Source organism: Orycteropus afer, unplaced genomic scaffold (assembly GCF_000298275.1).
Source record: "Orycteropus afer afer isolate SDZICR_OR568_19922 unplaced genomic scaffold, OryAfe1.0 scaffold00065, whole genome shotgun sequence".
Taxonomy (NCBI): domain Eukaryota; kingdom Metazoa; phylum Chordata; class Mammalia; order Tubulidentata; family Orycteropodidae; genus Orycteropus; species Orycteropus afer.
In genome coordinates, this window is record NW_006921652.1 from 6,357,413 (window position 1) to 6,383,338 (window position 25,926).

The 25,926-nt window shown below is 38.6% G+C and overlaps 2 protein-coding genes across 2 annotated transcripts in view; one reads left to right on the forward strand and one right to left on the reverse strand.

Moving 5' to 3' along the window:
* Nucleotides 1-19,376, reverse strand: part of FBXO48 (F-box protein 48) — a 41,464-nt gene extending 22,088 nt beyond the window's left edge. The window contains exons 1-3 of the mRNA XM_007940137.1: nt 19,071-19,376; nt 17,766-17,948; nt 9,468-9,695 (exon numbers count right to left, since the gene is read on the reverse strand). Coding sequence (XP_007938328.1) covers nt 9,468-9,695; nt 17,766-17,948; nt 19,071-19,376 — 717 coding nt within the window. The remainder of the gene's footprint in view (nt 1-9,467; nt 9,696-17,765; nt 17,949-19,070) is intronic.
* Nucleotides 19,377-22,590: 3,214 nt separating this feature from the next.
* Nucleotides 22,591-25,926, forward strand: part of APLF (aprataxin and PNKP like factor) — a 233,533-nt gene continuing 230,197 nt past the window's right edge. Inside the window, exon 1 of the mRNA XM_007940138.1 lies at nt 22,591-22,686. Within this exon, the coding sequence (XP_007938329.1) occupies nt 22,591-22,686 (96 nt within the window). The remainder of the gene's footprint in view (nt 22,687-25,926) is intronic.

Below are 25,926 nucleotides of genomic sequence, written 5' to 3' on the forward strand. Positions count from 1 at the left end.
AAAAAAAAACTCACTGCCATCGAGTAAATTCCAACTTATAGCAACCCCCTTTGTGTTTCCAAGGCAGTGAATCTTTATGGAAGTAGATTGCTCAGTCTTCTTTCTATGGAAGGGCTGGTGTGTTTGAACTGCCACCCTTCTGGTTAGCAGTCAAATGTCTTAGGCACTATGCCACCAGAGGAATCAAATGTGTACCTCCTGCTGAACATCTCTACCAGCACCCCACTACCTCCAAAATCAAGTTCACTCACTGCAGGCCAGGCCCAAGGCTTTTCTCAGACTCTAATCACCCTGGACTACTTCATACTCCCTGAGTTGCTGGATGCCTCCCAGCTCCGTGCCTGAGTGTCTCTCAGGCTGGAATGCCTTTTCCCTGCTTCCCATGTGACTCATTCCTAATCCTCCTCTGAGGCCCTGCTCAGGCATCACCTCTTCTATGAAGACTTGCCAGACCTCCTAAGAGGCGTAATACAGTGAACTATCGTGGCCAAGTGCCCAGCTGGCACACCAAGCATGCACCCTTCAACAAGCTGCTTCTAAAGCTCAGTGTAAAGCCAATTGTGAAGATTAGACACTTGTGAGATTACTATGTACTAGTCAGTGTGCCTAGTACATAGTAAATGTTCAATAAATACTGTGTGCATCTAAAAAAAAAAAAAAAAAGAAATATTCAGGCTGTTGGTTCTGTCAGAGTAACCGCACCTCTGTTTGTCTCCATACTCATTGTTTTCACTCAAGTTTTTCCACTAGTTGGTGCCAAATCCACTTCTGTATACTTCCTTTCAAAGCTCAGGGCTCCAGGATTATCTTCTGTATATCTGTCAATTGGTTTTTCTTTTGTTTGTTGAAGAGGGTCTGTGGAGCTTGTCTGGCTATTCTGCCATCTTAGTGGAAGTCTGGGTTTTTAATTTTGTGGAGGTCTCACTTATCTAATTTATCACCTGATCTTTGTGTATTTTAATTATCCTTGGTATGCTATTTATGGTGTATATTGAGAGCCCCCTAGTGTTAGCTCTGTTTTTTCTTCCATAATCTTTATAGTTTTAGGTTTTACAATTAGGTGTTTGATCCATTTGGAGTTAGTTTTTATGTATGGTGTGAAGTATGGATTTTGTTTCCTTTTTCTGCAAATGGATATCCAGTTTTGCTAGCACCATTTGTTAAAGAGATTTCTTTTCCCCATTTAATGGACTTTGACCATTTGTCAAAGATCTGCTCCATAGGTGGATGGATTTACTTCTGGGTCCTCAATCCTGTTTCATTGGTTTATTTGTCTCTTGTTATACTTGTATCATGCTGCTTTGACTACCACGGCTGTGTGGTAGTTTCTGAGATCAGGAGGTGTGAGGTCTCCCACCTTTGCCTCTTCTTCAATAATGCTTTGCTTTTCCAGAGCCTCTTTCCTTTCCATATGAAGAGGTGATTCATTTTTCCATTTCATTGAAGAATGTTTTGGAATTTGAATGTTTTGGAATATATGTAGATCACTTTGAGCAGTACTGACATTTTCAAAATGTTAAGTCTTCCTATCCATGAGCATGATAGGTTTTTCCATTTACATATGTCTCTTGAAGTAGTGTTTTATAGGTTTATGTGTGTGTGTACTCACACACACATAACTCTAACATCCCTAGTTAGATGTATTCCTAAGTATTTTATCATTTAGGGCTGTTGTTAATGGTATTTTTTTTCCCCTGATTTCCTTTTCAGTGTTTTCTTTGTTAGTGTAGAGGAGTCCAAATGATTTTTACTTATTTCTTCTTCTTCTTGTTTAGGGATTTTCTTTCATTTTTGTTGATTTTGTGTTTACTAAGCTTATTTTGGTTTCTTCTTTGTTTTGGTTAGGAGGTTTATTAATTTTCTTGTGGTTACCCTGGCATTTACCTCTATCTTTCTAAGTTTAAAACTGTTATATGTTGATATTGCCTTGACTTTCTTTTCATATGGGAGTTCTGTAACTACATCATTTATTCCCTCTTTTAATTTGCAGTAGTTGTCATTTACAGATTGACATCTCTACTTCTCCATTTTTAGTCTTACAGCTTTGTTTTATTTTTGAGAATTATTTATCTTAGTTGGTATCGAGGTGATGCTGTCATGTGTCTTAAGCACATTATTGTTTGATGTTGTTTCTCTGAAGAAATCCCCTTAATATTTCTTATAAGGTTGGTCTAGTTTTTACAAATTCCCTTAATTTCTGTTTATCTGGAAATCTCCTTGTCTCAACATCATATTGCTGGGTATATAATTATTGGTCTGTGGTTTTTTTACTTTCAGGGTTTTATATATGTCATCCCATTCTCTTCTTGCCAATATAGTTTCTACCAAGAAATCAGAGCTTAGTATTATTGGTTTCCTTTTGTAGGTGACCATTTGTTTTTCCTGAGCCATACTCAGGATTCTTTCTTTGTCTTTGGATTTGCAAAGTTTGATTATGATGTGCCTTTTGTGGTCTATCCTGTATGGTATTCATTGAGCTTCTTGGATGGATATCATCTTGTCTTTCATGATATTAGGGAAGTTGTCTGCCAGCAAATCTTCATCAAGTCTCTTTCTCCCTCTTTTGTCTTCTCCTATTCTGGGATTTCTGTCACATGTAAAATATTCCTCTTGATAGTGTCCCACATAACTTTTAGGCTTTTTAATTTTTCTTCGGGCGCTTTGGTGGCATATTGCCTAAGGCATTTGACTGCTATCCAGAAGGCTGGTGGTTCAAACCCACCAGCCACTCCTCAGAAGAAAGATTGGGCAATCTACTTACATAGTGATACTGCCTCGAAAACACAAGGAGGGGTTGCTATCAGTTGGACTCGACTCAACAGCAATGAGTTTTTTTTTTTTTTTTTTTTATTTGGTGGTTCACATCCACCAGCCACTCCTTGGAAAGAAGGTTGGGCAACCTACTTCTGTAATGATAATGCCTCAGAAACCCAAGGAGGGGTCACTATGAGCCAGTTCCAATTCAATGGCAGTGAGGTTTTTGAAAGGTGTTGCATATAACTTTCAGGCTTTTTTCATTCTGTTTTCTGCTGTTCCTCAAAAAATTAGTATCAAGGAATTTATCCTCTATTTTGCTGATTCTGTCTTCCATTGATTCAGTTCTACTCCTACATGCTTCCATTGAGTTATCTATTTCTGAAATGTTATTAGTTACCTTCAGTATTTCTGGTTGCTATTTTTATATTGTTTCTAGTTGTCTATTTATTTTGTCATTTTGTTCTTTTTTCCTGAATTTGTTTACAGTTTGTCTGTTTTCCTTGGTTTTCATCGTGTTCTCTTTGATCTCTTTCTTGATCTTCTACAGGGTCCTAAATATAAGCCTTTTGAACTCCTTATCAGGTATTTCCATTACCAATCCTCCTTCAGGAAACTTTTCTTGCCCTGTATTTTTGTCACTTGTTAGAACTATCCTGCTTTTTTGTGTGATTTGATGTTGTCTCCAAAAAAATAGACATGTTCTTGTATTTGTTTGTTGTATGTTTGTTTGCTTCATCTTTTTGTTTTGTGTTGATTTATCTGGTTACATGGGGCAGGTGTGCTACTCTGGTCACTAGTTTAGTAGCACTGAGATGCTTACCACCTGTCTCCAGGCTATGACTATGAACAAAAATCTCTGTTCACTGGTTGTGTCAAGCAGATGAGGGTGGGCTGGGTGGGCACTGGCTGCTGTATGTCATTGATCCAATGATGCAGGAGTGGATGGTGGCATTTGCTGAGTGGGTGAGGTGGCAGTTGTGAATATGGTGGGCTAGTAGGGGGCTTGGTTGTCACCACTTGTCAGGTGGGTGAGTGGAAGGTGGGATGGGTAACAGGCAGGCAAATGCACTCATATGCAGTTGCTGCCACTCTCTGGGTCAGGGGGAGTGTGTAGCAGGCAGATGTGTGCATAGTTGCACAGTCATCATTGCTCACTGGGTGAGGAGGAGGGGGTGGATGACTTGTGTGCATGGGCGCAACAGTCACATGGTTGTAAGAAAGTGGTGTGACAATGAGCAGGAGTAAATGTCACCAATCGATGTGATATCAGGTGCTACATGTGATCCATGACAGCATGTGCTTCTGGGTGGTGGTGGAATGGGGGGGCGGTGTGGGTGCATACCACCAATTGCCAGGCCTCTGGGCAGGGAGGGGTGCATATGACATGCATTCCATGGGAGCTCATGCCTCTAGTCTTTGGGGGAATGGAGTGGCTGTGATGAGGAGGTGATCTGCATGGACCACTGGATTGGGGAAGGGTAAGTGGGGTTGTTGTTGTTATGTGCCGTCGAGTCAAACCTGACTCATAGCGACCCCTCCTTGGGTTTCCGAGGCAGTATCACTACGGAAGTAGGATTGCCCAACCTTCCTTCCGAGGAGTGGCTGGTGGGTTTGAACCGCCAGCCGTCTGGTTAGCAGGCAAGTGTCTTAGCCACTATGCTACCAGAGCTCCCGGTAAGTGGGGTAGTGGGTACAATGTCAATCAATGACTGGGTGGAGGAGGGAGAGTATACTCCTCAAGTCACTAGTCACCATTGTGGGTGTCAGTGCATTCGAGGGTGAGTGCAGCCAGCTATCAGTTCCCTGTTTCCACTCAGTGCTAGGAAGGGGCTGTCTAGTGTCTAGTCTCTCCAGCTGCCATTCCAAGAATCCTCAACTCTGTGAGTCTTCAGCCCAAACAACCAGGGCCCACTGCTGGTGAGCAATTCTATCCTACTTAATGACTCACTCCCTGCTCTGTAGTTGCCTGAACATGGAGCTCTTGCCTGCCTTCTTGCACTTTCCTTCCTTAAATGTAGTTCATGTATTGCTCACTTTACATCACTCTAGAATCATCTGAACTATGTCTCTGTCTTATTGGGGATTCTGTTAGTTTGCCTTTCTGTACTTATAACCCAGGATTGCTATTTTCTTTGACTCAAGATGGCCATACTGTGCCAGGGTACCTGTATCTCTCCTTGTTTGTTGTTTTCATCCAGTTTCTCCTTCCAATTCATGTTTGATCTAGTTCTTTATTCTTTTTTTGATGATCAGAGTTCCAGAGTTATCACCTATATCTGTTTTACTTGGTTTCTTGGGTGTTTGGTATAGAGGGATGGTGTGGTGTATCTGACTAGGTCACCATCTTAGGTTCTCCCAAAAAAGTGAAGAATCTTGCATATAGATTTTTATTATCTTGCTTAACTGCCTAAGGCTCCTGGCTCACTCTTTCTGTGTACATGAATTTCAAAGTAAGAGTAAATAAGTAATTTTAGAAATGTTTTCACCCTTGGGTGAGTTACTTTTCTAGTCTTGTCATATAAAAGATTAGAAGTTATTCACAATTTTTAAAGGGGTGAGAGTTCTTTATCCTTAACAACTGCTAAACTATAAATATCCAATTCTCAGCTCTTGGAACCAACAACCTCAGACATTTTATCTATTACTTCACACTTACAGCCTGACTTCAAGAAACTATAATATCACTGGAGACATTCTGGATTGCAGATTTGGAGAACAAACTGATGAAATATGAGCTCATCCACCTATGGAAAAACATTCACACAGGATAATGACGTGGACATTCTCTTTTGGATAAAAAAAAAAAAAAAAAAAAACCAAGCAAAGCTGAATTCAAGTGTTTTTAACTGTGCCTTTGGGGATTAAGTAGAAATCTATTGAGAAGGCAAGCCAGGGCTGTGGGCAAATTGAGATGAGAAACCTTTTCATTGGAGTATTATATCCTCTGACATCAGAGGTTATTAGTCATTTTTGAGTTAAAGCCTATGTTCTCTTCAGGGTAGGGAAAAACCCCAATCCAATCTCAGTGCAGCCCCTCCCCTTGATTGTTAGGATGAGTTCTAATTCTGTCATTTGCAGCTAAAATTATCTGGACAGATTCTGACTTCTGAGATTTTCCAATTAGGAAACATGACTGGAATGAGGAACTCTCTATTCTTGTCTACTACAGTTCTTTGCTTGTTTCAATAGAAATATTGCTCCCTCTGCTGGCAGCTGACAAGCATTTACCAGACTTCAAGGATGGTGTGACAGAAAAAGCAGATGCCAGCTCCTAAGGTCCAGGTACTTAACCGATGCAAGATATTGTTACTAAATGATAGTTTCTGGGAAGAAAGCCAATGTTGTAAAGTATAATATTCAATATATTTTTTTCATCTGTGAAAATATACATGCAATGAAGATCCACATGTTAACCTAAGAAGCTGCAGTTATGGAGTGTAAAGTAATAACATAATATTTGTAAACATTTGAAAAATTCTCAGATGAGAAATGTATATCTTAAACCATAGAAAAGCATCTTTATAAAATGTAATATATATCTTAATAAAATCATGAGATAAAATAGGAATTAATAACCATTTCCTTGACGTGATTATGCGTATATATAAATACATACATTTATGTATGTGTGCATACATGCATGTGTGAGAGAGAATGAGGGAGACAGAAAATATTATAATGGAGAAAAATTGGAAGCATTTCCATTAATGTAAAGAACAAGCCAAAGTCTTCCATTCCTTTCCCTACTATTTGACATCATATTGGGTACATTAGCCAATATCCTCCGTCAAGGGGAAAAAAAAAGAGGCATAAGAATTGGGAAAGAAATAAAAGTCTTTCCATTTTCAGGTGATAATATGTCTGGAAAACCTAATAGAATTAATGGTAATATGAACAATAAAATAACAACTAAATTAATGTTCAAAAATCAATATTGTGTGTATAAGTGAAAACCAGTTAGAAGATAAAGGAAAAAGAAAACCCTATTGCAATAACACCTAAAAAGATAAAATATTTGGAAATAAATTTAGCAACAAATGTGCAAAACCTACATGAGGAAACTTTAAAAAATATTAACAGACAAATGGAAATATTTCTTGAGCTTTGATAAGATGACTCAACATCATAAAGATGTAAATCATTTCCAATTTAACACTATCCATACAATATCAACACATATTTTTCCTGGAACAAGACAAATTGATTCCAAAGCTCATGGGAAGACAAACTATAAGCTATATATGAAAATCAGAAAAAAAGGAAAAGGATCAATGAGGAGAGATAACTCTATTAAATACCAATATACAATAAACTCTCTATAATTAAAACAGTATTACATGAATAGACAGACAGACCTGGAACAGAATTGAAAGCTCAGAAATAGATCAAAGTATAAATGGAAATTTACTATATGAGTAAGTTGACATCTCAAATCACTGGAAAAATGACTTGATAATTGGTGTTAGGAAAACTGCACAGCCTTTCAGGAATATAACTTTGGATCCATAACATATATCATACACAAAAAATCTCACTGCCACTGAGTTGATTCCAACTCATAGCAACCCCCGTTGGGTTTCCAAGGCTGTAAATCTTTACGGAAGCAGATTGCCCCATCTTTCTTCTGTGGAGTAGCTGGTGGGTTTGAACTACTGACCTTTTAGTTAACAATCAAATTCCTTAACCAGTACACCACCACAGCTCCTTAACATATATCACACTCTAGAAAAAAAATTCAACTGGAAAAAAATGCATGATAGAAATACTACAAGAAAATATAGGTGAATTTGTTTGCAATCTCACTGTGGGGAAAACCTTTTTAACTATGCTCATCATTCAGATGCAAAAGCAGAAAAAAAAGATAAATTTGACCACTGTAAATAATGGAAAATAACCTGTGCATAGGGGAGCAAAACACACCACCACCACTGTAAGTGAACTCAAGAGACAAGTGACAAACTGGAAGAAAAATAAAAAGATAATCTCTTTATTTTTACAAAAGTATTCTAATTTACAAAGACCTCTTAAAAATTGAGAGAAATAAAGATTCACACAGACACAGATACACACACACAAATTGTGTTCTTGAACATAAGAAATAATATTGAACTTCATTTATGACAAGAGGAATGAGAATTAAATCTACACTGAGAGAGAAAGTTCTTTCGACTTTACCAAATACTTGAAAAATTTCATAATAAAATATTGAGATGATTTCTATTAGACTGGTAAAAATTCAAAAGCTGAAACCATACTTTTGTATGACCCATTGGGGGGACATCTGAATATGAACTAGGTATTAGATGATGTCATAATTGTATCAAAATTAAATTTCTTGGAAATGATTATGGTATTGTGGTTGTGTAGGAACTTGTGCATGTCCTTAAGAATTACATGCTATGGTTTTTTGGAGTAAAACGTCATGAGGTCTACAAACTTACTTCCAAATACTTCAGTTCAACAGAAGAGTTAAGTTTTTGTTTCAATTATATAGTATAGAACAATGGTTTTCAACCAGGAAGATTTGCCCTCCAGGTGACATTTACAATGTCAGGAGATATTTGGCTGTCACAGTGTGGGAGGGATGGAATGGTGCTGCTGGCATCTAGTGGGTGGAGGGCAAGGACTTAGCTAAACACCCTATAATGCATAGACAGCCCCATAACAAAGAATTATCTGTCCCAAAATGTTAATAGAGCTGAGATTGAGACACTTGGTCAATAAATAGGGATAAAGCAAGCGTGGCTAAAGTTAGCAATTAAAGAATCTAGGTGATTATATAATTTTATTATTCTTCAGCTTTTCTAATCAGTTTGAAAATTTTCAAAAAAAAAAAAAAAAACAAAACAAAACATGTAGGGAAAACCAAATTAAAAATAAAACCTCTAAGAGAGAAAAAAATCATCTAAGCTGACAAAACAATAGGTTTGGGCTGCACATGAAAAAGCAATGGTGTAAACACAGTGTTCTTTATTACTAACCTCCGAGAATAAAGAAAAAGCAGAAAAATATGCCCCACTTGCTAAGTAGGCAAACAAACAAATAAGCAACAACAAAAATAAAAAAATGAAAAAAAAATCACAAGCATGGCATTAAGTTGAGAGATCTTCAAATGTGATTTTCTGAAAGCTTTATTATTATTAATGATTTTATGTGTTTTCTACCAGTTTTTACTGTGCAATGATTAGAGACATGATAATTTGGTCATGTTAAAACTATGAGAAATGGGAAACTAGCAGCCAGTTTCTTAGTTTCTTCTCTTCAGGACTCAAAAGACCCACAGCTGAAAAATAAGGTTCAGAAAATGGTTATTAAAATTATTCCTCATCAAGTTAATTTTTGTGGTAATGTAGCATAATTGGTATAGTTTATAAAGCTCCAGTTTTCATAGTGCCTAAGGCACTTGACTGCTAACCAGAAGGCTGGTGGTTCAAACCCACCAGCCACTCCTCGGAAGGAAGATGGGGCATTCTACTTCCGTAGTGATACTGCCTCAGAAACCCAAGGAAGGGTCGCTATGAGTCAGGTCCGACTTAACAGCACATAACAACAACAACAACATGCTGCCCCAACTAGGCAGAGACTACCAAGTGCTGGAAAATGCAAAATGAGTTTACTGAAAAAGTGGATTTCATTTATAGTAGTGCTGAATATGAGGATGCTTTGCTTTTATCAGCTATCTGACTGCATCCCTTGCTTTGTGCTATTACCTTCTTTAGTCCCATTCGACCTCTGCTGCTTTTTATAGTTCTTGTTTTCTTTCTTTCTTTCCTAGAATTATCTTGTTGTGCAGAATAGCAATAGAAAGGGTTGATATTGCTGTAATGTGTTCCACTGTATTTTTCATTTCCAATAATTCTTGTTTCTTTGCAGCTCTCCATCTCTCCACCTGTGAAGGCAAGGCAGCTGGAGCTTTGTGAGGTGGGTGGATACGGCCCCTTACCAAAAAAGAAAAAAGAAAAATCAGAGCTCAGCTTTGAATTTCAAAATAGGCCTTTAAAAAGAAGCATAGAAAAAGCAAAAATCCTCATAGTCAGGATTTCAATGTAAGGATCTAGGAACTTGAGAAAGAAAAGGGTCTTCTGAATTCTAAAAGACTCATTTACAATGTAGAATGTTGTTGTTATTTGCCCTCGAGTGGGACCCAACTCACAGCTACCCCTCCTTGGGTTTCTGAGGCAGTATCACTTCGGAAGTAGATTGCCCAACCTTCTTTCTGAGGAGTGGCTTGTGGGTTTGAACCGTCAGCCTTCTGGTTAGCAGTCAAGTGCCTTAGGCACCACGCTACCAGAGCCTCCAAAATGTAGAATAGTGTTTATGAAACGGACTACCACAAAATAGGAAGGATGCAGAATATGACTGAAGCACAACATTCCTATTCAAAAATAAGTTGAGATTTTTTTTTACCGGTTGGTGGACAGAGAGAATTAGGAAAGAACAAAGAAATGTGTATGAGGTGTCTCTAAGAGGCTCTTGCCATGCCTTCCTCCAGTGTTGCAACCACACAGGCATGTTCGAGACTTTTGTGGTAGCACAGACTTCAGTCCCACCTGGAGGTTGGAGGAAGGAAGTCTTTAATTGTATGAGGTAACGCAGGAGAGTGGAAGTAGGTGTGCTGAATGATGTGTAGGTAGAAAAGACATCCACTGAGACCAACTTAATTGTATTTTTATACAAATATCATGTGCATTATATAGTTTTGCAAACCACACAATCCCCTTGTGCGTTAGTGTATATGTGTGAATGTCATTTATGTGGGCAATGTTATGTGTAAAAAATATGGTAACATACAATGTCACTGCTTAGCTCTCATGTTCTGTTCTGTAGAATGTGGAGTTGGGAGGTGGATGGGATGCACTGTAGGGCAAACTTGCCCCTTGAAAGAATTATAGTCGCTTCCTGTTAATTCAGTTTTAGCACATTACTCAGTCTTCCCGGGTTAGGGTTGCCAGACAAAAGACAAGATGCTTGGTTAAATTTGAATTTCAGCTAAATATTGAAGAATTTTTTAGTTTAAGTATGTCACATGCAATATTTGGGACATACTTATACTAAAAAAAAAAAAAGTATTTGTTGTTGATCTGAAATTTAACTGAGCATCCGGCAGTTTTATTTGCTGTTATGTGGCAATCTTACTCAGAGGTCTTCTCTCCCGTTTCTCTTTTTCTTCTCTTTTCCTTGCATTCAGACAGAAACTCATCTTGGTGCTGGGGAGTAGTGATGAACTAGAGTGACAAGATCATTTCCTAACTTTAAATTTCTTTTTATTTGTAAAGTAGAGATGTAGTAGGAGCTCTGGTAGCATAGTGCCTAAGGCATTTGACTGCTAACCAGAAGGCTGGTAGTTCAAACTCACCAGCCCCTCCTCGGAAGGAAGGTTGGGCAATCTACTTCAGTAGTGATACCACTTCGCAAATCCGAGGGGGGTCGCTATGAGTTGGTCCGGGTCGTCGGTACATAACAACAACAATAGTACCTACCTTGTAAGAGTGTAACATTTTTACACTCTTATCTTCCTCTTATAAACACAATGTGTGGTACAAAGTAATCACTCAATAAATGTTAGTTATTGTAGTTAATCAACTTTGTCTATTGTTGATCTAACTTCATGTATTTGATGGTTTTGGCCATCCAACTGTATTTCAAATACAAATGTTATAATCTTCCATATTATGTATTCATTTCCCCAATACATTCCCTGAGATTATTACTCATCTTATCTTTTATTATTATTAGGGCATTTGAAGTCTTGGAGAGATCTTATTTAAAAGCCGGAAAAATGAAATCAAAGTGATTAGAAGTATGTTTTGTTTTTCAAATTAATCTTGAATATACATAAGTACTCTAAAGTTTGTACCTCATATAGATTTTATTCATGATTATGTCCTAGTGTAAACTGGGTTATAAACTAGAATCAATAAAGAAAACTTTCTAAATTTATTTAAGCACTAAATTTTATACTTGATTAAAATTTTTATTAGAAAATATTGAAATTCCTTAATACTCTTCCCCAGTAATTTTGCCTCTTTCACAGACTGTACATACTTAACATATTATTTTATCTACAAGCAAGAGTACGCCTTCCTTCCATTCTATTTCACCCACTCATGTTCTCAGATGTTAATGGCTTGGTCTGATAAATGTACAGCTCATTTCAAAGCCACAACATAAAATTAAGCTCCAAAACTTCTCTTTCAGTGTAGACTGTCATCATAACTTATAACTTAATATCCAAGGAATTATTTTAATGCAATAGTACTAAAAAAATCAAGTTCAAATTTATTCATGTAACTTGTTAAGGCAATCCTTAAAACTGATTGGGGTAACCCAATAAGTAAAAACAATGACACTTCTTGGGTTGTTATTTTCAAATTTTTATTTAAAAAAGAAAACATTTTTACACTCTTATTTTCCTCTTATAGACTAGAACAATTATTCATGTAGTAACATTAAGTACCTCATATATCTTATATATTTGCATTTCAATATAATCTTGTCCATTAACAATATAGTAAATTATTTTTATTGTACATTCTGGGAAGGATTAAAATATATCATTACAGAAATAATTTAACAAATCTTTATGAAGCATCTACTATGTGCCAGGTTCTGGGAACACAAAAGAAATAGCAAATGGTCATGCCATTAAGAAGCTCACAGCCTAAAGGGGACAGAGAAATAAAAAATATATAGCTTTAAGGAGCTCTGGTGGCACAGTGCCTAAGGCATGTGACTGCTAACTCATTCAAATCTACCAGCTGCTCCTTGGAATGAAGATGAGGCAATCTACCCCCTTGGAAATTCAATGGGGGTCACTCTGAGTCAGAATCGACTTGATGACAGTGGGTTTGGTTTGTTTTATGACAGCTTTGAGAATGATAGGTACAAAGAACTGTAGGAACCTAAGAGGGCCAATTAATCCAAAACAGTAGTTACTAAAATTAGGTTTTTCCAGGAAAAGAATTAATGGCAGGTGATAGGAATAACACTGTAGGTATGTCAACAGCCTGTGCGAGTAGCTTAAACTACTTTAGGTGAGCAGAAAGGGAATGGCTGCAACCAGTGTTTGAACCCAATCAGGCTTCTCTTTGCAGCTCTGCTTCTCTCTCAGTTTGGCTCTTGTTCGCCTATTGAGGCTCTGCTTTCTCTGCATGGCAGGGAACAGTTTCATCATCAAAGAGGAAAGGCTTCTCTCTTCTAGCTATGGAAGAGGGTGGTTTGGTTCATGTACCCATCCCTGGGCCAAACACTGTGGCTAGGGGAGGTAAAAAGCAAACTAGACCAGTTGTTGAGTTCTGACTCATGGCAACTCTATGTGTATGAGAGTGGGATGGCACTCCATAGGGTTTTCAGGGCGTGACCTTTCTCAAACATATTGACAGGCTTTTCTTCCAAGGTGCCTTGGGGTGAGTAGCTTTAAACCACCAACCTTCCAGTTAAGAGTTGAGCATTTAACTGTTCACGCCATCCAAGGACTCCGACAAAATTATAGAGACAATAAAAAATCAGTGGTTGCCAGAGATTAGGGGTGGAGAAGAGAGGTAGTGTAATGTAAAAAACAGTATGGGGAAGAAGCAAGGAGAAGGGGGATTATCCCTAATTAGAGTGACCTCTATTAACAGATGAGGGTGACAGGTAGTAAAAGGAGTGTGGTAGTTAAATTTGTATGTCAACTTGGCTGGGCCTGGCTGAGTGGCTGGGCAGTTGGTGGTAGTTATTTCCCATGATGAGACTGGCAATTAACTCCATGGTGGGATCTACCATAAGCAGCTGTATATAAGGAGAAACCTTGTGGATAGTCTCTAGATTATGGCATGCTTGGACCCTGTATGTAGCCATGTCGTCGTTCAGCAGCCTTCCATGCTCTACCGACCTTGGGACTTACAATGGACTTGAATTAAGGGCCTGCTGTGTGGTTTGGTAACATTGGGACTGTGCCATTTTATTTGGTGACCTTAGGCTTGTTAGCTTCAGCAGCCAGTAGCTGCCTGAGTGGAGTTGCCTCTAGCTTCAGTAGGCTGGAAGCAAGAGGCAGAATTGAAGCCCAAGGTTGAGAGGGTTTCACCCAGCCCCTAAAGCCTGGCATTTTGAACTTGGACTTAAAGCCTCCAAACTGTAAGAGAATAAACTCCTGTTTGTTAAGGCCATCCCATTTGTGGTATATTCCTGTCAGAGTGGCACTAGGTAACCAGAACAGGGAGTTAAGCAAAAAAGACAATCTACATCCGTTACAAAAACAGATAAAAACATGTATGTACATAAACTATGGTACAAAGATATTTTCAATAAAATTCTTTTTAGCTTTACTTTTTCCCATACTTTGAGAATTTCAGAGTGCTTTTTTCATTATCATCTCTTATGAAATATATTAAATAAAAGTAGTGGATACTTTCCAATTACACTTTGATCAAGAGAGACAGAAGCAGAAGAGAATGCTGTTAGGTCTAGAAGCTGTGTTCTCTGAATAGCAGAAGGAACTGGTGATAAGATTTAGAAAAGACAAGTCAACAAATATTCAAATGTTTATATTTCAAACATTCCAATGGCAAGCACAGAGGGTGGCACTAAGACTAGGAGGCAAATGCTACAGGAAGGCAATCTTCAGTTTAAAGCGAGGAAGGCTTTCTAATGATCAGAGCAATCCTAGGGAAAATGGCTGTTGTGTGATACAATGGAAATCTTATTAGTAGAAGTATTTGAGCAAGGGCAGGCTGACCCTATCAGTGTGCCTGCATAGGGATTACTGTGGGGCCCTGGAGATTGGATGGCTTGGTTGCCAAGAACCCTTCCAACTCTGAGAAGATAGTAGGACACAATTAGTCATCATTCGCTTGATCTAATTAAGGATTTGTATATAGTGGGCTATCTTTCTGATATTTGAATATTCATTAAATACTGGTCCCCTAGATTCTTAATTTTTAATGTCACAGGGCACAGTTTAAGGAGAAAACTCCACACTGACTAAAATGTTTTGCAGGTACTTTTTACTATAGTGCTAACCATAGGTTCAGATAAACAATCTAGTATAGTGACTGCTGTATCATCTGCTTAAACAAAAAAGAGAGAGAGAACAAAGGCTATATTCTAAAAATTCTGGAAAGCTATACACTTTAACAAAGTCAGATAATAAAGGGTCTCTGGAATAACATTTTTTTTTTTTTTTAGATACATTGCAAACAAAAAGGAACTGAAAGTTCTTTGTCCTGGTATCTTCAATTAGTACATTAGATGGTGCTATAAGGTTGTCAGAAATTTTACCGAGACAAATTGGTAGTTCTGTGCTAATCATCAAAGACCTGACGAGTTGTGGGGTAACATCAAAGACATTATACACGAAGAAAGCAAAAGGTCATGAAAAAAGAAAGGAAAGACTGAAACTTATTCTTGAACAGAGAGTAGCTAAAGCAAATAAAGAAATGATGAAGTAAAAGAGCTGAACAGAACATTTTAAAAGATCACACAAGTAGACAAATTAAATAATTATAATGAAATGTGCAAAGACCTTGAGTCAGAAAACAAAAAGAGAAAAAAATGATTAGCATTTCTCAAGCTGAAAGAACTGAAAGAAAAATTCAAGCCTCGAGTTGCAATATTGAAGGATTCTATAGGCAAAATATTAAATGATGCAGGAAACTTCAAGGGAAGATGGAAGGAACACAGAGAGTCACTGTACCAAAAAGAATTGAAAGATGTTCAACCATTTCAGGTGGTAGCATAGAATCAAGAAACAATTGTATTGAAGGAAGAAATCCAAGTACACTGAAGGCATTGGAGAAAATAATATTCAGGAATTAACAGATTATCAACTGAGATGTTTCTACAAATGGATTCTATGCTGGAAGTGCTCACTTGTCTATGCCAAGAAATTTGGAAGACACTACGTGGCAAACCAACTGGAAGAGCTCTCCATTTGTGCCCATTCCAAAGAAAGGCGATCTTACAGAATGCAGCAATTATTTAACAATATCATTAATATCACACGCAAGAAAAGTTTTGCTAAAGATAATTCAAAAACAATTGTAGCAGCATTATATCAGTGGGAAACTGCCAAAAATCCAAGCCCGATTCAGAAGAGGATGATGAGGGATATCATTGCTTACGCCAGATGGATCTTGGTTGACGGCAGAGAAAAACAGAAAGATATTTACTTGTGTTTTATTGACTACACATGGCATTTAACTGTGTGGATCATAACAAATAATAAAAAAACATTTCAAAGAATTGGAATTCCAGAACAGCTATCAGTGCTCATGTGGAAACTTAGGCCAACAGATAAGTACTCAAACAGAACATGAGGACCAGAACAGAAAATGTGTGGTTTAAAATCAGGCAATGTGTGTGTCGGGGTTGTATCCTTTTACCAAACTTATTCAATCTGTATGCTGAGCAAATAATCTGAGAAACTGGACTATTTGAAAAATGCAGCATCAGGATTAGAGGAAGACTCATTAAAAACCTGGTATCTGCAGATGACACAACCTTGGTTGTTGAAGGTGAAGAAGGCTTGATGCATTTACTGATGAAGATCAAAGACTACAGCCTTTGGTATGGATTACACCTCAACGTAAAGAAAACAAAAATCCTCACGACTGGGCTAATAAGTATCAATATCATGATACACAGAGAGAAGACTGAAGTTGTCAAGGATTTTATTTTACTTGGATCCACAATCAATGCCCAGGGAAGCAGCAGTTAAGAAATCAAATGATGTATTGAAGTGTGCAAATCTGCAGCAAAAGGCTTCCTTAAAGGGTTAAAAAGCAAAGATGTTACCTTGAGGACTAAGCTGCACCTGACCCAAGCCATGGTGTTTTCAATCACCTCTTACGTATACAAAAGCTAGACAATGAATAATGAAGACTGCAGAAGAATTGATGTATTCAAATTATGGTGTTGGTCTTGGAAGAAGTACAGTCAGAATGTTCCTTAGAAGCAAGGATGGTGAGACTTAGTCACACGTACTTTGGGTTTGTTATCAGGAGGGACCAATCCCTAGAGAAAGGAGGGTATCATGGTTGGTAAAGCAGAATGTCAGCAAAAAAGAGGAAGACCGTCAATGAGAGGGAGTGACACCTAGCTGCAACAATAGGCTCAAACATAGCAAAGATTATGAGGATGGTGCAGGACTTGATAGTGTTTTATTCTGTTGCACAAAGTGCTGCTAAGTCGAACAGGCTTGATGGCACTGAACAGTAACAACAAGAACAACAAGTTCTGCAGGTAGTTAAATATTCTGGAAACTTCCCATTTATTTCTAGCCTCTGAGAGCAATTGCAGGCTTGTAGGCAAATAATGGGAACCTTAATCCTGAAAAGCTTTACGTCCCATGATAAAATTAATCTTAAAACAAACCACAGGCTTAAGATGTATTAAAATAGTATCACTATTTGAGAAGTCAATCAGATTCCACAGAAATGAAAATTTTAAGTTATTGAAAAGCAAATTTATTATTCATTTAAATATATTGTTATTAATTTTACTTAGCTAGTCTCCCCAGGGGAGCTCTGGTGGCATAGTGCCTAAGGCACTTGACTGCTAACCAGAAGGCTGATGTTCAAACCCACCAGCCACTCCTCAGAAAGAAGGCTGGGCAATCTACTTCCGTGGTGATACTGCCTTGGAAACCTGAGGAGGGGTAGCTATGAGTCAGATCCGACTTGATGGCAGTGATTTTGGTTTTGAGTTTAGTCTTCCCATAAACCTAGTTATGCCTACTATTTAATGAATCTCCAGGTCAGTTTCAAATGGCTTCTAAATTTTTTAATTATCCAGAAAACAGTAATAAAATTCATTTAAAGTACTACAATATACTAACACAAATACATTAAAGTATACATTTAAAATCACTTTTAAAGAGATATTTCTTAAAAAAATATAATTTCATGATTTTTCTACATTATAAAACCAGAAAAAATGTTTTTAATAAAGTGCAAATATAAAAATAAAGCTTTAATTTTCATACTATTTTCTACTTAGTTTTCTTTGAAATATTTGTTTTAAACTCTTACGGTTACAAGATGTTTACAATTTTTCCGTTCCAGTTCTGCTTCTAGGATTTCCCCCCATGTATCTGCATCCATTGGGTACATGATCTTCTCTGGTAGGCTAATGGGAGAACATATGTTGCTATATCTGCCACTTAGCCATTTATATTTCACTTTACTCTTCTGATAATTCCTCAGTAGTGTTACCTGAAAGAGGTAAACCATCATCATTAAAAAATAATATAGTAGATAGTGAGTTTGCTTGAAACAAGACAAACTGGTTAATAGGGCTGAAAAGAAGATGAAGTATGTATACTTAAATACATATACACTCAGTCCTCATTTATTGACATGGTTAGGTTCCAAAACCTGGTCTTTGTGTGAAAATCAGTGTGATGTGAAGATGAAGGATGACCAAATCAGATCACAAGATGGAGGATAATGTGATTGCCACTTTGGAATCCCAATGGAGGTTGCAATGAGTTGGAATCGACTGGATGGCAGTGGGCTTCTTTTATTTGTTTGTTTATATCATTATATCATTACATAATGGCCAAATTACATTATTACATAACTGCCAAACCACTGGAATCATGGCAAAGCCAAGTTGACACATAACATTTAACTATCACAGTGTTACTCTCTCCTCACACTTTGACACCCATCACTGCCAGACATACATACATTGCTAATGTGCAAAATAGTCAGATAGTAGATTTTTTGCTATGGTTGTAAATGTGAAATGTTGGATAATAAGATAGTCAATAAATGAGGATTAAAAAAAAAAAAACCTCACTGCTGTTGAGTCAGGTCCAACTCATAGTGACCTCTCCTTGTGTTTTCGAGGCAGTATCACTATGTAATTAGATTGCCCAATCTTCCTTCCGAGGAGTGGCTGGGGTTTGAACCACCGGGCTTCTGGTTAGCAGTTAAATGCCTTAGGCACTATGCCACCAGAGCTCCCAAATGAGGAATAGGTGTATGCTAATAAATCTGTATGTGTGCAGAAATATGTATATGTGTATATACACAGAATGAGCAACAAGGTTTGCTGGGGATTTTGGAGAGGGTGGGATTAAAATACACTTTCCTTCTGGTTAATAGAGAAAAATTCCTGGTTTAGGTTTTTTAAAAAAATGACTGAGAAGGGTAGATGGAAGATAGTGTGGTTGGCAGAAAAAGAGTAATAAATCAACTTCAAATCATTTTCAAAAGTCAAAAACACTCTGCATACGAAATCCTACTTCCTCCAACAGAAGACAGAAATGTCTCAAGCCCATCACCACTAGCACTGCCATAAATACTATAGACTGCAAAGATTAACCTTACCCTCCAGGAATAACCATCTTCTAGATCCCCATCTATTTCTCTTTGACATACAGCTCTTACAGTCAAACAGTGTGGTTTCCATAAGGAATCACTGTTTCTTATCATGTCATTCCAGCTCCTGCATGCCATTGAAGCCCTGCACAGGCTCTGGATGTTTAGCTGACGGAAAATGTTTAAAGTGACTTCTGGAGGCAATAGTTCAAAATAGTTGTTTTGACTCTCTTTTTTCTTCTCCTCAATATCCACAGAGTTCAAGTCTATGTCAGAAACTCTTGAATTATTGCTCCTCTTGGAGTTTTTCTGCATAGTTTGATGTTTTAGTAAATTCTCCTCATATGTAACCTAAAAGGCAAAATTTAAACATACTCAGTCCTTCAGTTCAGACTATAGATTCTTTTAATGAGATACTTTTGAGTTCCAATTGCTCTTAGCCATATGATTAAAAGAATTTTAACTTTTTCAGCTTCAGCTTCCCAATTTATAAAATGGGGCCAAGGATGCTCCTCTACTGTGTAACCTCCTGTCTTTGCACGGATTAACCTGGATAACATGGTAAACATCTTACCACATGTGAATTGACGGCACATAACAACAACAACAACAACAACAACAACAACAACACATGTGAATTGCACATGGGACGCATTCACATATTTTCCCTTTTTCTTTTTAAATGTTTTTAGTAAATTATCTTTGTCTCTAAGAAAAACATTTTTTCCACTCCCAGACAATATTATCTAAAAAAGAGAAATGATTCTTCATGTCAGACCATATTTGTTTAGTAGCAGCAATGACTAGTTTGAGAACACATTTGATTTTGAGCATTAATTTAAAATACCTTGACAATGTATATGATTCAATCTTATTAGATGCCTGAATAATTGTTGTCTGTGGTGCCTCGTCATTAAATTTTTAATTTTATAACTTGTAACTTAATCACAAACCTGATGGACTTTTAGTAGTGTATCATAAGAATTGTTTATCTGCTTTGTACCTAAAGGGTGGGTGTTCACTTTTGACACTAACACAATTTGAAATTAACAAGTAGTTGGAAGAAAGTCTCAAGTACCCAATTCATTTAAAGGTTAATGTTTTAGAAATGGTCCCTTGAAGCTATCCTAAATGCATAGGTATTTTGAATAAAACAGTCATTGAGGCCATCAAGCAACAGTGACTAAAAACTATAAACAATGTTTACAATTCAGCTAGGTATATAGCATGTGACTAATACGACACGTAATGGTACATGGTGTGTTTTGGAAATCAGTTGAAAGATTATACCACCACCCTGAGCTATTTTTGCACATAAAGACAGTTCCTATTTACTAAAATAAGTTTATTGCATTCTGTACTTTTTGGCTAGGGACAGTACACGACAGTGCACGAGGAGGGGCTTGCTTATTCAACTCTGCTCGTGACAATTTCCCTTCCTAGAAGTGCTGCTCACGTTTTTGGACTTTTCAAGACCAGTTATAACCCAAAGTAACTCTGTTGTTGTTGTTATGTGCCCTCGAGTCAGATCCGCCTCAAAGCGACCTCTCCTTGAGTTTCCAGAGGCAGTAACACTATGGAAGTAGATTGCCCAACCTTCCTTCCATCATCAGCCTTCTGATTAACAGTCAAGTGCCTTAGGCACTATGCTACCAGAGCTCCAAGTATCTATGGTAGTTAGAATTTTAATGTGTCTGTTAACAGAGAGAGGAGCTCTGGTGGGGCAGTGGATAAAGTACTTGACTGTTAATCAGAAAGTCAGGGGTTCAAACCCACAAGCTGCTCCAGGGAAGATGGGGCGGTCTACTTCTGTAAAGATTTACAGCCTCAGAAACCCAATGGGGCTCGCTATGAGTCAGAAACGACTCCATGGCAGTCAGTTCTTTTGGTTTTTTTTGGTGCAACAGAGAACTTCCTCTTGAGGGTTTGCTTTGCATAAGGTCTAACTGGTAAACTGAAGAGCCTGAGGCAATATCAAGTGCTCTCTTTGGTAATATACCAGATTCCCCCTCCCACCATCACCACAAACAAAAGCCAACCATATTCTTGGAAAGACTGTCAAAACTGGAGAACGTTACTGTACACTTAAATGCTTGCTACTTCTCCTGGGATCTAACTGGGGGATAAAATGCTTCCGCCGGTTATTGGAAGGAGCTCTGGTGGCGAAAGGTTGGCCGTTTTAACCCACCCAGCCGCTCGGTGTGAGAAAAATCTGGCTGCTCCTGTAAAGATTACAGCCTTAGGAAACCCTATGAGGTATTCCTACTCTGTCACATGGGGTCACTATGAGTTCAAAATCACTTCATGGCACATAACAACAACCCGTGACAGGAATTCCACAGGCAGACTGAAGATGGCTTTGAATTCCAAAATCCTACTGGGTATCTAGGAGCTCTGGTAGCATAGTGGCTAAAGCACTTGACTGCTAACCAGAAGGCTGGCGGTTCAAACCCACCAGCCACTCCTCGGAAGGAAGGTTGGGCAATCCTACTTCCGTAGTGATACTGCCTCGGAAACCCAAGGAGGGGTCGCTATGAGTCGGGATCGACTCGACGGCACATAACAACAACTGGGTATCTTTCTTCTAAGTCCAAAAGTACCTTTCTAAAACTATCCCTCCTCTGCCCTTTCTCCTTTTTGAACCTAATTGTGCTGAATTACTTTTCCAGTTAGCCAAGAGTTCATCCCTCTTTAAAGTGTTACACCTGGGCGTTAGTCAGAGGGCCGGGCGCCGCCTAGTACAAACTACTGGGGAAGCTCCCACCCTCATCGTGGCAGGGGGATGGCACCACATCCCATATGAACCACCTACCCCTTGCCTGTCCCGCTCAAGCTGCAGCTGCCTGCGTCCCAAGATCACCCGACATTAAAGGGCTGACAAGTGATCAACAACAACAACCATCAACTCCGACTATCACCACCGCTCCCGGCCGCTGAGCGAAGGCTGCGTTTGCGCACGGATCGGGCCTCGTAACAAGCCGGCGCTGGCATCATCGGGAAAGGAGGCTCTTCGTACCTACTGGACAGTGGTGGTCTTTCTTCCTGCGATTCAAAACCTTCAGAATTCGAATCCTTCTCCATAGTCCCTCGCGTCCCGCCCACCCCAGGCCCCGCCTTCTGGCTCGGATTTCGTACAGGCGCAGAGGAGGGCGCGCACAGCCTTTTGGGATTGGTAGTTTATTCAAGGGGAGTATTACGGGAAGTGTGGGGAAGGAAGATACCAGGTACTACCAGGTCCGACGTCCTCCGCACTGGTTGGGTGGTGAGGCGTAGGGGGAGGATAAACCCGGGCTTTCAAACAATAATTTTAAGAGGACGTGATGAAGGAACCCGCGAGTGAGTCACTGGACCTGGCGGAGAGGTGGGACTACGGAGGCGGAGCTCGGATCCCAGCCTGGTGAAGACTGGGCACGCTCGAGCAAAGTTTTTGCTCTCTCTACCCCCGCGTTGTTTTTCCACACGCGTGTCCATGGGAGGCGGAAACGGCTGCCGGGACAGTTTCTGCGGAGAGGCCTGATCCCCGCCCGCCATGTCCGGGGGCTTCGAGCTGCAGCCCCTAGACGGCGGCCCTCCGGTGGCCCTGGCGCCCGGGGAGACGGTGATTGGTCGCGGGCCGCTGCTGGGAGTAAGTGTAGGAGGGATCTCGGCCCGACTGGGAGAGCTGCCAGATTTTCTCGTTGCCTCGGGAGGTCCCACTCCCCGCCCTGGCCTGATTCCCCACCGCAATGGCCCTTCCTCTTCGTATTTGAGAAGTTTACGGACAGCACGTTTATCCAGTAAACTTAAGTCAACCCAGAAACATCTCCTATGCGGCCTTTAAAAAAACACTGATTTGTGTTATCATTATCATTTTATCCAGGGTTTCAGAGGCCACATGTTTTTGTATGGTCCCACAAACGAAGAATTATTTTTACATTTTTAACTGTAAAACAAAAGTCAAAACACCTATTAGCTTTTCAGGAAAGTAGTTGTTGAATTGTTGAATATTTACTCTCTGCCTGTTACAGAAATAGTACGCTAAACTGAACTACTCTCCCAGGCTAATTTCTTTTAACCTTTGACGGGCTGCATGCATGAACCTTAACTTTTATTGTAATGGTCTATTCCAGGCATTGATATAAGAACATATATTAACATATATATATGGTCCTGAGTATGTGTGCGTGCATGGGTGTGTATGTAGTATTGAGAAAGTAAAAGTTCATTTGCTGTTTACTTATTTACTAGGCAAGTAATAATATAAATGTTTTTTTTAAAAAAAACCCTGTTATTTTCTCCATATTAAACATTTGAAGGAACAGCCTGGGAGGTTGGTTGTTTCTTTTTAAAATATCTAATTGAGAAACTTAAATTATTTGCTTCATCAATAATCAGTGACTACCCATTTTGACTTTCTTAACAATGAGCTTGAATGCACTATCAACCTACAAAAAGATCTGGAGGAACCTTAAATGCATATTGATAATTAAAAGATCAATGGTTTTAGGCCTGTGCTTTATAAGCATGGCAACAAGCTGTAAGACCTTTCATTTGTAGCTTGTTTGTGTTACTGGCTTGGTGGTATGAGTTGAGCCTTTCTGGTTTCTGTTTCAAAAAATGGTAAGGAGTAGGAAGTTGGTCAATTATCTGGTCAGAATTTTGCTTTTCCTTTTCAAATAAGTATTCTGTTGCTAAGCTTGGCAGATATTAGAAGCTGTTATGAACAATATCCCAAATGCATTGAAAGAAGATTTTGAGAAGAGCAAACCACTTTTTTTTTTTATTTTGAAACTGACAGATGCACTTGTTTCTTCTCTGCCATGGTTAGAAATTTGACATAAATGTTGTTGTTTCAAAACAGTAGCAAATCCAGTGAGATTTGTATAGTGTAAAAGACCAAAGACTTAGTTCTAAGTGGGAAACAGGAAGTTCATTATAAATTCTGTTATGTCCAAAATGATTATTAATATTAAGAATTATATATAGGAATTCTCTTGCTTAACTAGTCATGTGTCTGAGACAAGTTTCACAAACCTTAATGGCCATGCAGTTAATATGTAAAAAGAGTCTTGGTAGTAAAACTTTTGACTGTGAGAATATCTTTATGTTTTTACAGCAGGATGGCACAGCACAGAACACTCTCACAGGGAATAGAGCACAGTGATGAAATATTATTATTTTTTATAGACTCTGTTTTTCAGAGCAGTTTTAGGCTTATAGGCTTTCTCTGCACAGAGCTTCTGTATATCTCCTTCCTTATCTATACATTGTTTCTCCTTTTATTAACTTGCATTTGTGTGGTACATTTGTTATAATTGATAAACTTATACTTAGTTTAAGCTAATATTTTTACATTAATAATAATAAAAGTCTATTTACGTTAAGGTTCACTCATTGCTTTATACAATATATGAGTTTGGACAAACGCATGATGTCATATGTCCACTATTACAGCATCATACAGAATAGTTTCACTGCCCTGAAAATGCCCTGTGTTCTGGCTGTTTATCATCCCCCTTACTCCTGGCAACCACTCATTTATTTATTTATTTATCCTGATTTTTACATGTTACTGTATTTAAGTTTTTGTTACAAGGATGGGAAAAATCCCCAGTACATTTTTTTTTCTCTTTTTTTTTTTTTTTTCCTAAATTGTGAATTGGGTGAAAGTTTAGCATGCACAAATACAGAGTACATTCATCTTCTATACAGTAGTTTTTACATATTTTGTTTCATGACATTCATTGCAATCCCCATAATGTAACAACTGTCTTCCTGCTTCCTCTCTGTGGTTACCTTTCCCTGTGACCTCCTTTCCTATGCATTCCTGCCATCTGAGCTATCTCCCTGTGCAAATATCACCCTTCTGTTCTCTTATGATTGATTGTTCTAAGCAGTTTACCTACCTGGTATAAATATTCACATTATATGCCTGTCTGTTTGGCTAGAAGCCAAGTTCAATTCCAGGCCTGAAGGGTTATGAGGGACCATAGTCTTGAGGGTTTCATATTTTTATGATTCTGACTTTTGTTCCACACTTTGATCCTACTCTATCTAGGATCTCCGGCACTGATCCCTTTTCTGAGTGCTTGACAGTGGTAGCTGGGCACCATCTAGTTCTTTGGTCTCAGGGTCAGGTAGGCTGAGGTTCCCATGGTTCACTAGTCCCTTGGGCTAATTGTTTCCATGTGTCGTTGGTTTTCTTCATTCTTTGCTCTGGAGGAAGAGAGACCCAATGTTGCTTCTAGATGGCTGCTTGCATGCTTTTAAGACCCCAGTTGCTACTCACCAAAGTAGGATGTAGAACAGTGTTTTCGTGTTTTATGTCAGTTGAGCTTGGTGTCCCCCAGACTATGGTCCAGAACCCACAGGCACAACAACTCTCTCTTCCTCAGGGTATTTGGCTATGGCCACTCCTCAGAAGGAAGATGGGGCAATCTACTTCTGTAGTGATACTGCCTTGGAAACCCAAGAAGGGGTCGCTATGAGTCGGGTCCAACTCGATGGCACATAACAACAACAACAACGAGTTAAAACTTTGCCCCCTATTAGTTCTATTTATATGGACATTCTTATAGCACATACAAATACATATGTAGAGAGATTGTCTGCCAAACTTATGTATGCCTAGATATACCTGATCATTCATAGATTAGTGTTTTTTGTTACTGATAATGGAAGAAAGACTGGACAATCTACTTCTGTAGAGATACCGCCTCAGAAACCCAAGGAGAGGTCGCTATGTGTTGGATTACTGTTAATGCAATGTTGTGTATTGAAAAGAACCACTGTTCTTTTCTTTTTTTTAATTGTGATTTGGGTGAAAATTTACAGAGCAAATTCACTTTCCGTACAGCAGTTCACATACACTTTGTCTCATGACATT